At 48.8% G+C, this 13,222-nt stretch overlaps 1 protein-coding gene across 2 annotated transcripts in view; it reads left to right on the forward strand.

Moving 5' to 3' along the window:
* Window positions 1–4,735: 4,735 nt before the first annotated feature.
* CUNH20orf27 (chromosome unknown C20orf27 homolog) overlaps window positions 4,736–13,222 on the forward strand; it is a 14,079-nt gene continuing 5,592 nt past the window's right edge. The window contains exons 1-3 of one of the 2 annotated variants that reach the window (XM_005365587.3): window positions 4,736–4,838; window positions 11,216–11,332; window positions 12,967–13,106. In XM_005365587.3, coding sequence (XP_005365644.1) covers window positions 11,314–11,332; window positions 12,967–13,106 — 159 coding nt within the window. In that variant the 5' untranslated portion in view covers window positions 4,736–4,838; window positions 11,216–11,313. The remainder of the gene's footprint in view (window positions 4,839–11,215; window positions 11,333–12,966; window positions 13,107–13,222) is intronic. The other variant, XM_005365588.3, reaches the window with a different exon arrangement.

The following is a 13,222-nucleotide window of genomic DNA, read 5'->3' on the forward strand; positions in this document are numbered from 1 at the left end:
TTTTTAATAAATATTTATTTATTTATTATGTATAGAATATTCTGTCTGTGTGTATGTCTGCAGGCCAGAAGAGGGCACCAGACTTCATTACAGATGTTTGTGAGCCACCATGTGGCTGCCGGGAATTGAACTCAGAACCTTAGGAAGAGCAGGCAATGCTCTTAACCACTCAGCCATCTCTCCAGCCCTGTGGGGATTAATTTTATGAACAAATTTAACTGGGCCACAGGGCATCCAGTTACTTAATCAGCCTTGTTCTCAGTGCTCTGTGAGAGCATTCTGGGACATTAGTGGAGAGAAGCAGATTGCCCTGTCTTCTGCAGGTAGGCTGGCCTCACCCAATCAGTTGAAGTACTTGAGTAGAACACTAAGGCTGATCGTCCCTTAGATATGAGAGAATTCCTACAGCCCAGCGGCTTTTGCACTGGCACCTCAGCTCCACCCATCTTTCTCTTCAGACTCAGACAGCAACACTGCTCTTGCTGAGTCTTGAGCCCAAGCCTAACGGCCTTTGTTCCAGAACTACCCCATCAGCTCTCCTCATTTTCAAGCCTCAGAACCTACACAGGATCCGAATGGATCATTCACCCTCCCGTACCTCTCTATCAAGTCACCCTGTGACCAGAGGGCTCACCAGTTACTGTAATCGTGCGAGCCAACTCCTTATACCAAAAGAATCACTCAGGCCCTTTCTTTCAGTTCTGCTTTTGTGCTGACTTCAAACAGTTCTGCTTTTCTGGAGAACTCTGACTTCTACAAGATTCTTCCATGTTGCTCTGTTGAAAATCTCCTCTTTTTAGCTACATAAAATTCTATTGTTGAATCCATCCTATACTTGGATACTTACTTCCTATCTTTATTAATAATAGTATTGCAATAACAATAGCATACCTGGCAGCAGTATTGTGTAAGGGGTTACCTGGATGATACATTTTATAACTGGGTTGCTAGGTTAAAGAGTGTTGTATGCTGGGTGTGGTGGCACTTGCCTGTAATCCTGGCACTCTGGAGACTGAGGCATAATGACTGCCACAAATTTGAGGCCAGCCTGGTCTATATAGCAAGCCCCAAGCCAGCCATAGACTGTGCCTCTAACAAAATAAATGATTGTATCTCTGGTGATGATACTATGACATTGTTTCCTAAAAGGCCAGGCTGGCTCATAGCAGAGGCAAACACTGGTAACCTGTGACCTTCCTTTGTTCTCTTGTACTGTGCAGTGTTTTCAAGAAATAAATTGCCATTTTTTTTTCCATTGATGAGGCTATGAAGCCACTGGCTCTTTTACCATGCTAATTGGAGTTTCATTTCAGATAACAGTTTGGGGATTTCCTACAAACAGATGGCTATATTTTATGTTAGGGTCCCATCAGAAAAACAGAAGAAATTTGTTTTTACTTTTTATATTTTATTTCTTTGCATCCCACCCCTCCCAAAACAAATCTGTTTGTTTATTTATATTGAGACATGGTTTTACTGTTTAGCCCTGGTTAGCCTGGAACTCATGCCTCATCCTCCCAAGTAGTGGGGATTCTAGGTAAGATGGTACCTGTCCCCAGTAAAGTCCATGTTTTTGTATCTATGGTGGGGTTTCAAGCCCACAGATTAGGAGCTGGGAAGAGGGACATAAAGTGGAGCACAGTGGAATCCATGAGCGAAAGCTCTTGAACAAAGTGGAACTCACGCCAGCTCTCATTTTCCTCAGTCTTCTGGACGGTGAACTGCAGAAGCAGCAGGCCCACTTCGTCATCTGACCCAGGAGTCAGAGACTTTGAAGGGAGATAAAGAAGCACAGAGTCCTCGTGGGCACAGCTGCTGCTCCATGTCAGTGAGGTAAGTCAGCAGAGCAATAGAGTGTGTGGGTGACAAATCCCTTGCTTGGAGCTTGCAAATGTCAAATTCTATATTGATGCTATTTTTCTTCCAGTCTTCAAGTCTCATGCAAAAATGTCTGCTGTGGCCCACCCTTATTGGAAACATATGTGAAAGGGAATGTGACAAATTCATGCTAGCTAAGTAGCGCTTCACAAAGTTCTACAAGCTGTGTACCACAAATCCTAGATATATAGTCAAGAGAAATACATACATGAGCTCACCAAAAGAAGCAAACTAAAACACAAGCACATACACTAATTTTGTGTGTGTCTGGTATCTTTTGCTCAAAATTGTCTTACAGAATCATCCCTATTGTTGCATGTATTCAGCATGTTCTTTGTCACTGATATGACTGTATAAATATAGTGAAATTAGTTTATTTTATCTTCAATATATATTTGAATTCATTTCCATTTGGGCACATCACAAATGCTGATATATATATATATATATATCATCTATCAAACATTTATTTTTATTTATATGTATATGTGTGTGCATGAGCTTGCCCACATTGTATGCCACATTGTGTGCAGAGTCCATGAAAACCAGAAGATGGCATCAGATCTCCTGGAAATGGAGTTACAGACAGTTGTGGCTGTAGGTGCTGGGAACCAAATCCCGGTTGGGCTTGTTTGTTTGTTTTCTGAGACAGAATTTCTCTGTGCAACAGCTCTGAATGTTCTTTATAGATCAGGCTGGCCTCAAACTCAGAGCGATCCACATGTCTCTGCTTCCCCGGTGCTGAGACTAAAGGCGTGCGCCACCACACTCTACCTGCCTCAAATCCTGGTTGTATGAGCAGCAAATTCTCATAACTACTGAGCCGTCTCTAGCCCTCAAGCATCTATCGACTTTGTTAGATATTTTCAGGAGATTGATTATAGTTTAATTTTTTAATCAATAAAGTTCAGAGTACACTGGAGCGAAAGTGGAATTTTCCATGTACCCTGTATGTTTTCCTAACTTGGAGCTGTTTTCTCCTTCTCATATACTGCCCCCAACTCCATAGAGCCTGGTATTCTAGCTTTGGGTAAGGCTCTGGACACAGGAATCTTACAGGCTGGGCATTTATGATGTTGGCATACTTTCTTCTTGGTGCACAGGCCCACTGAGAAGCAATGAAGCAGTCATATAACTTCTAACCTGGTGTTCTCGTGGCATCCAAAGTCTTACTTCCAGAACCATCAGCGGCCTTTTCTGGAAGCATGCAGCATGCCCTAGTACAGGCAGCTCCATTTCACAGGTTTTCCCAGGTAGCCAAGCCGCTCAGAGTCTGGAACTGTGGGGAGCGTGTCAAGAGCAGGAAACTATAGTTCTTTTTGTGTGGTGTTCCCAGAGTAAGCTGTGGGTGCCTTGCACTAGGCGCAGCGGAACGCAGTAACTTGCTCATCTTACAAATCCAGGCAATACATTAAAGGGAGTTGGCAATTAGAAAATGGTCCCAGGCAGTGAACGTTAGCAACTAGTCCGTGTTTCTCAGCAAGAGATGAAATTCAAATAAAAGGTAGCAGGAGAGAAAGGGCATCACGAAACTGAAAGTCAACACAAACCTAAGCAGTAAATCCGAGAAACAGGGTTCAGAGGAAACTATGGTAAACTGATGTCTTCCCAAGAGGCAGAAACCACGACCTCAATCTGGAATGTGCGTGTGAGTATATATTGTTAGATCTGATATTTCAAAAGAAGACCGGAAATCAGAATCCTTTGTGAAGAAGTAGGACGAGGGGCAAACAGACGGGAGGAACAGTGATGAAAGCCTCTGAAGGTTATAAATCTGCAGGCTACTTTTGCCTGGCGTGATGGCCCGCCAGACTACTTTGGACACTCTGCTGACTTGGTAAAGAGCAAATATGGAATACACGAGCAGGCTCACGGGAAGGTAGGAGTGGGGGTTGAATAGGCTGGAATTAGAATGAAAAGTTCTCAATGTCCGCGCTGGAGGACAGCATTTTCTCAACAGTACGTACCACCCAAAACACTGATAAAAGTTTGAGAGCGCTGCTGGAGACAGCAGGGAAGCCATGGGCCCTCTGAAACAAGGCAAGGACTCCATGAGAAAAACAGGAGTCAGGTTGAGGGACATAAAGGGACAGGGAGAGCCGGGACCTGCGGACTCTTCAAAGGCAGGGACCACTGACTATAGGAAAATCAAACAAGCTCTCATTGGTCCAAGACCTATCTCAACTAGTTAAATTGGAAGAAAGGAACCTGTGTGTTCTGGACTGCTTCTTCGGCACTTTTAAGTCACCTGTCCTAGTCATTGTATCTAAGGGTAGAGACATTCACGCACCGACAGGTGGGCCTGTGGCAAAAATCCTAAACCTTTGCTGCATCTCTTACCAACGTGCTCTATGTAGACGCCCACACCCTGTAGGGTGGGTCGAGGCGCATCCCGCTGCCATAGCGACCGCCTCCTTGGAGACCGAGAGCAGAAGCTCCTGTCCCCGGGGGCGCCCGCATAGGCTCCCTCCCCCACTCCCACGCCGCATGCCTTCTTTGTTCTCTTGTTTATCTGGAATGGGGTGGGAAGGGAAGACACCGAAATCCCGATTCAGTCGAGTGGGAAAGATGGTTGCTTAGCTCTTAGACAAAACTGTTGTAGCTGGGAAGCCTCGCAAGGGAAGGCCGCTCCGGTCGGCTTCCACCAGCGGTTCCCAGCTGCCGCCGGGTTCACCGCCAGTGCTCGTGAGGCTAGGGTGACGCCGACTCGTGGGGCGCAGGCTCCGCGCCCACGTGACATGAAAGCTCGTTGCTCATTGGCTTCTCTCAGAGCCAGCTCATTGGTCTGAAGTGCCATAGCCCCGCCCCTCCCCGCCCCCAAGCCAATGAAGGAGGAGAAGGCGTGGCGCGGGGCTGCTGCGGCGCGGGGCTCTTCCTCGCGCTCTAGAGTCTGGTTCGCTGCTGCTGCCGCTGTCTCCGCGGTCGTTCCTGCCCGCCTGGCCGCGGGGCTCTCCCGCAAGGTGAGATAGGCCCTCCCGGCTCCACCTAGTGCACCAGAGTCGGCCCTGGGATCTGAGGTCCCCCTCTGTGCTGGAGCTGGAGGCTCTGCTTTCTAGCTTGGGGAACTCTGCAGGAGCGGGATGGGGTGGGGGATGTGGGGTCCTGGGCAGATATGACGGTTAGCTGTTGGGGTACAAGTGATATCTGAGGGCGGGGGCGTAATTGGGTCTGGCGTCCCCTTCCCACCCGGTCCCCACATCTCTGTGTGACCTTGGAAGAGTAACCACTGAGCCGCCGGTGCCTGGGCACGATCCTGAGGAGGATGTTGATATTGGGAATTGTCGGCTCTGTAGACTCCTGCGTCAGCCTGGCGACTCAGAGCGCAGGGCATTATCTCAGACAGACCGAACCCCGGCCTATCGCTCGGTATGGGTACGTCTGAGGCCCGTCCTACTGCTCTTGTCCCCCGAGAAGACAATCATAGTGGGTTGGGGAGTGCCACACCCACAGCGATGGCGGTACGAAAAGACACAGAGCCAGATCCATAGCCTCCCCAGAGTCTCTCAGAAATGGTTTGAATTAGGTTCTGGACCAGTGCTCTTGTTAGTGAACAGGACTCCATTGGACAGCTTGAGTTTTTCCTCTTTAATCTTGGCGGTGTGATGCGGAGATGGGGCATTGCTCTGCACCTGGGAGTGTCGTGGGTGGGTGGGTGGGTGGGTGGTAGGTGGGAGGGAGATCGAGAGCAACTGTCATCCCCTGGCCTCTGCTTCTCGGGTGGAACAGTCAGTATAGAGGCCAGAGGGATCCAAACACCGTCTTCTGGCAGAGTGCAGGGGGAATGTGGGAAGAGGAAGCTAGGCAGAGGAGGGCAGCACTTGTTGGTAGACAGGAGGCATGGGAACACCCTTTTTACAGGTCAACCGTTCCCTCCACTGTGTGCGACAGAAAACGGAACACCCATACTGACCTCGCATCTGTGGCTTTGGGGAAGGAGGATTCGAAGATAGGTCAAGGCTGGATTGATGGAAGATTGCTTCTACATTTGGCCTCCATGGAGGTCTCTGTCTGAGATTCCAATGGGTGTTGTTTTTTGAGCTTTAAGGGGAGGCAGGGTAGGTGCTTCTACTGGGCTGATTGAGCTGTGACTTGGTCCCAGGATGGGTGTAAGAGAGGAAGTAGGAGGAGGAATAGAAGGTTGTTTTCTGGTCTGGGATAGAGAAAGGCCCCTGTTGAGTTGATAATTGAAGAATGGTTGAGAGAGGAGGGCTCTAAAAGGTTTGGGCTACACAGCACAGGACAAGCTGGAACTGGGCCCTGCCTCTGGATGAAGAGGTATGTGTTCAGGAGGGAGAGAGTCACAGTTCAGGAGTTCCACTTTGCCATGGATAGACCATCTTTGGTGCTTAGCTTGGGGCTTGAGCGCTAGATCAGGGCAGCCTGGAGTTGCAGCCAGGACTGGATTCAGGCAAGGCCTTTTGGTGCTAAGGACCCTGGGTTTTTCTGTAACCATCCAGCTGTTGACCCACATGCTAGTTCTTGGGAAAAGTAGCCTCAAAGCAGCCTTCCTCGGCCTAGGTTTTCTGTTATTCCAGTTTCCCTAGGAGCATCCGAAAGCATCCCCCAAGGCCTCAGCTTTTTTCTTCCTCATCCTGCAACTGCCCAGGATATCACTCCTGATTGATATGTTTTTTATTATTTATTTGTTTGTCTGTTTACGTAGAAATGTTGTCTCATATAGTGCAGGCTGTCCTCAAAATTACTACGTAGCCAACGATAACCTGGAACTCCTGATCTTCCTGCCTCTGCTTCCCAGGTTTGCCTGCTGCCATACCCAGTTTTCACTCCTCTCACTCCTGATTTGTTGACATTCATCTAAGGACAGGGGCATCATCCGCTTTGCCAGATGAGGGGGCTAAAGTAGGAAAGGCTCAGCAGTCTTCTCCATAGTCTGGGAACTTGGCTGCCCAGGGAAGGGAAGAAGGGAAGGAAGAGATGCCCCTTTTAACCTTTCAGCTAGTTTCAGAGAAGCTGAACTCCCTGTGGGCTCCTCCAGGAGTGACCAGAAGTGCTGGTTTTCCGGTGCCTTTCTTCCAGTGAAGCTGCCTTTGCTCTAGGAACCAGGCCTTCAGGCCTTCGTGTTTGCAGTGGTTAGGGGTTGAGGTAGGCGAACAGGGGGTGGGGCATTTTTTCAGTGTTTTAGGCACAGTGGCACCAAGCCCTGGATGAACAAGCCATTGCTTACCCTCTATCCAAGAAATAAAAAGGCTCATCTCTACAGCCAGCGAGGGCGGAATCTGCATTTGATCGACTGCCACCCCTGGGGGGCTGGGATCTGTGTGGTTTGGGTGACAGTGGGAATGTGGCTACTAGCACAGGTGCCGCTGGAGGTAGGGCAAGGCTCGGAGTTGTGAGGTGGCTTAGCAGTTCCCTGTGGACAGGCCTACAGTGGGGGAGGCCCAGTGGCCTCTTTTCCTGCATCTAATGAGGAGTTTGTGTGGATGAGTGTCACTCCCACGGGGCAGCCACTGCCAGGTTGTCTGTTGTGAAAGGAGGTTTGGTTTTTCCAGGCTCTTGTGGGTCCCTGCAGTTACTTGCCTTCCGGTTCCTAAGGTCACAGGCAGTTCCTGGGTGATGGCTCCTTCAAGTTCTGGCAACTGCAGGAAATGGAGATCTTGCTTTCAGCTGTTTGCTCATCACAGGGTAGGCATGGGCAGGGAACTAACTGACTGTCGTAACCCTCCAGATGAACGGTGGAAGGAAACCTCAGTTTGGGGAGGAGGCTGTTGTCTAGAGTGAGACCTTCCTGAGAGTCACTGGCCCTGCTCACACCGTGTCTGTCCTAGTGGTGTTTCTCTCGGGGTGTCATTCATTAATTCAATTAACTAGTGTAAATTGAATTCACCTTCTTTTCTGATGGATGCCGGGGACATTCTGCAAACCTACAATCGCTGCCCTTTACAGTAGGAAGCTTTGAAAACCAGTGCTCAGAGATTGAGAGGGGGAGCTGTCAGGCCTTCCCTGGCATTTGGAGTGGTGTGTGTATTGCTTTCCTAAAAAGAAGATGCTGGGCTGAGCTTAGGTGTAGATGGGAGTTGGGGAATTTCTGGCTGAGAGCCTGGCAGAGGTAGACTGGTACTACTCCAGGTCAGACTGTTTGGTTAGAAGGGCTCAGGGGAGCCTTCGCTGGTCAGGTTTCACCCACATCTCTAGGAAGTGTCTTGAGATAAGGGGAACCTTGCAGACACCGGACTGTGGCTGTCCCTGGGCTGCAGACATGTGTCTGGAACAGCCACCTAAGTGAGAAGGCCAGACACCCTGGTCATTTGTCACTGCCTGGAATCTACAACTGTAGGAAGTGGCTGGAAGTTAATAGGAGTCAACTCTTCTCTAAGGCTAGGCTCCCTGGAGGCAAGCTGACCACAAGCTACCCTCATCAGAGGTGAGTGGGGCATAGCTTGCCTCTCTTCGTCATTCCAGGGCCTGGGAACTAGCTTCTGTGAGGGGGGTTGATGGTGACTATTCCTGTTCTGTCCGCTTCTGCATTCCAGAGTGTGGAATCTTGGACTCCATTCATCTCTCCAGGCCTCTTCTACCAGGGCTGTCCTGAGACCCAAGCTGTGAACACCTAGCCATGGTGGGGGTCTGGGTGGGCTTGTCTGGCAATAGACAGTGGAGAAGAAAGAAAGGCCAACTCCATTCCCAGTGATTCCCAGGACTGCACAGTACACAGGGGACCTTGAGTTCACGCCCTGGACAGGCCCACCCACTGCTACAAAGCTACCCTGTGGTTTCTCTTCAGTCTCTGGACTGTCCAAGGTCATTCCTGGGTCACTCATCTCTAAACACTTCAGTGTGCTTCTCTGAAAAATATGGACATGCATTTATGGTACAATTCTACTACCTCACCAAGTGAAATCAGCGTTTCAGACTGGCGTTAAGCTTTCTATGTAGCTGAGGCGATCAGAAGGACAGCAGTGTCCTGGTTTTGAGTTGCTGTGTGGGTGCTGGGAGCTGAAGCCCTGGGCCTCTGTAAGAGCAACAAGTGCTCTTAACCGTTGTTCCAGCCCTTATGGCTTTTAATTAAAGTTATGCAGTGCTGGGGCCGTGCCACATGCTAAGCAGGCACTCTACTATTGAGTTACATCTCCAGGTTCCCACTTGTTTCTCTCTCTCTCTCTCTCTCTCTCTCTCTCTCTCTCTCTCTGTCTCTCTCTCTCTTAATAGCATCTCGCTCTGTAGACAGGCTTGCCTCAGACTCACACCTGCCTCTGCCTTCTAAGTACTGAGATTAAAGCCATGCCGCCACCACATTCAGCTTCCCAATGTCCAGCCTCCTAGGTTTATTTCAGTTTTGATGGTATGTATGTATCTCAGTGGGGGTGTGTACTCGTGAATGTGGGTGTCAGGGGAGGCCAGAAGAGGTTTTCAGATTCCCTGGAGTTGGAGTTACTGGTAGTTGTGAACTGTCTGACATGGGTTCTAGGACTTGAACTCAGGTCCTCTACAGAAACAGTATGTTTAACAGCTGAGCCATTCAGCCCCCAGATGTCTTCCTTTAATAGGGAGTTAGAAATCCCTTCCACCATTTCTTGTAGCTAATGAGCTGAAAAGGGTCGGTTTTCTTGTAGAATTGTTCTGCCTTCTTGGTGCCTTACTGTATGTTAATCTAACACAGGATGATAGAGAGACATTTTAGATTGTGTAGGCCATATGGTCTCTGTCACAACTATTCAAGTAGTTTTGTTTTAGTGCAAAAGCTGTCACAAATGACATGCAAATGATCAAGAGAGACTGTGACCCAATGAAGCTTTATTTGCAAACAAACAAAAGACTGTGGCCCAATTCCATATCTAGAGCAGCCTCCCCTTTCCCCCCCTTGCAGTTTGAAAGAAACAGGTCAGTTGTCCTGTGGCATATCCTGCCTTCTGGATGGTCTCATTGTGTGCTCAGTTATTTCGTTTGTTCCACAATCCCATGTTCTTAGTGTTAAGAAGTTGGGCACAGAGGCTCAGTTAGGTCTTCTCTAAGCATCTTCGTCAGTCATCCTTGTCAGAGATGCTGTGACACAGCAGGCACAAATGCTGTCCCACAGTGCGTGGGGGGAGATGTTCTGTCTCTGCCAATGCAATCTTGTGTCATTCTCCCTTAGGATCACTGGGTCATCTGTTAATGCCACTTGGGCATCTGTGTTCTGTCTCATGGTTCAGCATCTTGAGTGTCCTTGCCTCTGGCGGTTGTTTCTTTAGGAGTGCAGAATGACTTGGCATTTGATCCATTGTCTTAGCAGGAAGTTGCCTATAAAGAAGGCAGTTCACGTACAAGATATAGGCTGGATTATTTCTCTTTAATTGCCTGTTTCCATAGCAGAGAGTTGCGCTGCTGCCCTCAGTGGTAACATATGAGTGTTAGGTTTGTTTTGATTGTTTTCTACCTTTTCTGTAATCTCTGTGTGCGTGCTGGTTAGTGTATTCCATCTGTACTATCAGGTGCCCTCACTATTCTTTTGATGTTTAAATGGGCTCTACCCTACCCATTAGAGGCTTCTTAAGAATTCCTTATGGTTATTCTTTTTTATTTTATTACATTTGCTTGTATGTGTGTGTGTGTGTACATACTTGCACATGCACTGGCCGGCATGTGTGTGTGTACATACTTGTACATGCACTAGCCAGCATATGTGTGCAGGCCAGAGGAGAAGTGCAGGGGTTGTTTCTCTTCTGCCATGAAATTCAGGTCATCAGACTTGGCAGCAAGTGCCTTTACCTGCTGGTCCGTCTCACCAGCTCCTTGCTTTTGCACTGAGGCAGCCCTTGGGTTGCTGAGCCAGAGGCCTCCATGAGTCAGGAGGGTCTAAATATCAGGCTCAGAAAGGAGCACACCCCTCCATAGGACTCTGCTCTGTATGTGGCCCTGATGGACTCTCCGAGTAGGAATATGAAATCATAGGAGGTTATCTCCTGTTGTTGCCCACTTCTAAGCCTACTGTTGACTGATCTGTACCCATTTGAACTGGGTGTATACCTAAATAATACAGTCTTTTGGGGTCAGCAATGCCAGAAATAGCCTCTGAAAAATTCCAATAAAACCTCCTTTCTTTCTGAGCTGTCTTTCCTGCCAGCCTTAGGTAGGTTGGATATATGAATCCTGTGTTGGTACTTTGGCAGCTGAAGTTAGCTGGTTGAGCCTTAGTTTAGTAGAGTATCAGGCAGGGCAGGGCTGAGGTGTGTGTGTGTGTGTTCATGCATGTGTGCACTAGAAGGGTCATGCAGATGTCCCTGTATTTTCTGAAAGCAAGAAGGGTTTAAGTCTTTCCCAAAGGGAGCCCTCTGATCCCCACCAGCCGTGAACTGATAGGCGGTCCTGACTCCTGCTCTCCTTATTCCTCATCCCTCAGGTTCCTGCCACTGTCTCTGGAGCATGGCAGGCTGCTGAGCTTGAGTGGCAGTGTCAAGCAGGAGCTGTGTGTCTTGCCCAGTGGCAGGGAAGGTGTCCATGGCTGCAGCCAACAGAGGTAAGTGCTTTCCTGGGTCTGTAAGATTGCATGAGCTCTTGGAGTAGCCCCTGGCAGATGGAGTATTGTTGCATATTGGGCTTGTTTCAGCCCTGAATGTGGTATATCTTAGTGTTGTTCAGAATATGCCAGTGTTTGTCCTGGATCCAGGGGATCCCCCAAGCCCTAGCAGGGCCCCTTGCTTGCTCCTTGTTTGCCATTCTGTGGAAGTGTGTGCTGTTGTGTTCCCGTGTGCAGCCCTTCTGTCACACTGGTAGCAGTCTTAAAGGACATGTAGGGCTGGGTTAATGTCACAGACCTGGATCAGGACCTCAGCGTGAATCTGGAAGGCTTTAGGCAAAGGAAGTCTCATAAGATTTGAGAATTAGGTTGATGGGGGCTCTACAGGGATCACGGTGGTTGTGTCCGACTGGCTCCTAGCTGCTAAGTATTCAAGAACATAGGCCAGTGCCAGTCTAGGTCCTTACCAAAATGACTCTGGATCAGAGGCTAAGACCTTCACAGAGGACTGGGGTCATGCCCTTCGTCCCCATAGGCTGAATGTCCAGGCTCTTGGCTATCTCCCAGCCACTCAAAATGTCTTAATCCCTGACCTTTCTGGCTTTAGGACTTTCAACACATCACAGTGATAGCTAACTAACATCTCTCATCTACGCTAGCAGAGGGGGAAACTGGGATGAACTGGGAGGCTTCTCAGCTTCTTAGCTGCTAGTACCATTGATCCTGAATGGCAGCTGTAGCCTCTTCTAAATGGTCAGCTGCTTAGTTTGTTTTTCAGAAGTGTAGTTTTAAACGCCTCTTTTCTCCCACTGCAAGTAGATTCCCTAGGGCTTGTTTTTATCACCGTACCCCAGGTTGGTTGGGGTTATCAGGAGTCTCAGGCTGGGCCTGTCTCATACACTTACAAAGCTGGAAAGGACAGCATTGGTGGGTCTGGGGAGGTGGCTCAGATCAGCAGTCCTCTTGCAGAGGACCTGGGTTGAGTTTCCAGCACCCACATCTGGCAGCTCAGAGCCACTTGTAAATCTAGTTCCGAGGTATCTGCTGTCTTTGTTGTTGTTTTTTTGTTTTGTTTTGTTTTTTGAGACAGGATTTCACTATGTAGTGCTGGCTGGCCTTGAACATAGAAAGATTCACCTGCCTCTTCCTCCCAGTGAATTAAAGGTCTGTACCACTACACCTGGCAAGTCCAGTGCCTTCTTGCTTTGCACATTATACACATAAACTTAGACACGCGCCATTATACACATAAACTTAGACACGCGCGCGCGCATGCGCGCGCACACACACACACGAACAAAAAACTGCCAGGGATGAAGAGTGTGGCATTGTGGAGGGTCCATCTCAACACTGCATGATTGTAGGGAAGGTGCCAGCCTCTTTCCCTCCAAGGAAGGGGTCATATCAGCTAGCCCTTGAATCTTATATTTATGCTGGGGAGTGCACATTTGTGAGAAGACTACACAGGGAGGTGTGTGGGGGGAGTGTCCAAGCCTCAAGATTTACAGTATCTACCTGGAAGGGTCCTCGTCAATTTATGGGTTGGGTTATGTTAAGAGCAGTCTGGGCATGGGGAGGAAACAAGGAGGTAAGGGAATCCAGCAGCCCCTGGAGCCTTCTCCTCCTCTTCCTAGGCAAGCCCAGAGTCCGAAGTATCCGCTTTGCAGCAGGCCATGATGCAGAAGGTTCCCAGAGCCATGTCCACTTTGATGAAAAGCTGCATGACTCAGTGGTCATGGTTACTCAGGAGAGTGATAACAGCTTTCTAGTCAAGGTATGTGAACTCCTTCCTTCCATCAGCTTCACTCCACCTGCATCTTTGCTGGCTTGTAGAAACTATCTTGTGCATAGAACCCCTTCCACAGCTGGACTCACGGGCACATCCTGCAC

This window comes from Microtus ochrogaster, unplaced genomic scaffold, assembly GCF_000317375.1.
Source record: "Microtus ochrogaster isolate Prairie Vole_2 unplaced genomic scaffold, MicOch1.0 UNK3, whole genome shotgun sequence".
NCBI classification, from domain to species: domain Eukaryota; kingdom Metazoa; phylum Chordata; class Mammalia; order Rodentia; family Cricetidae; genus Microtus; species Microtus ochrogaster.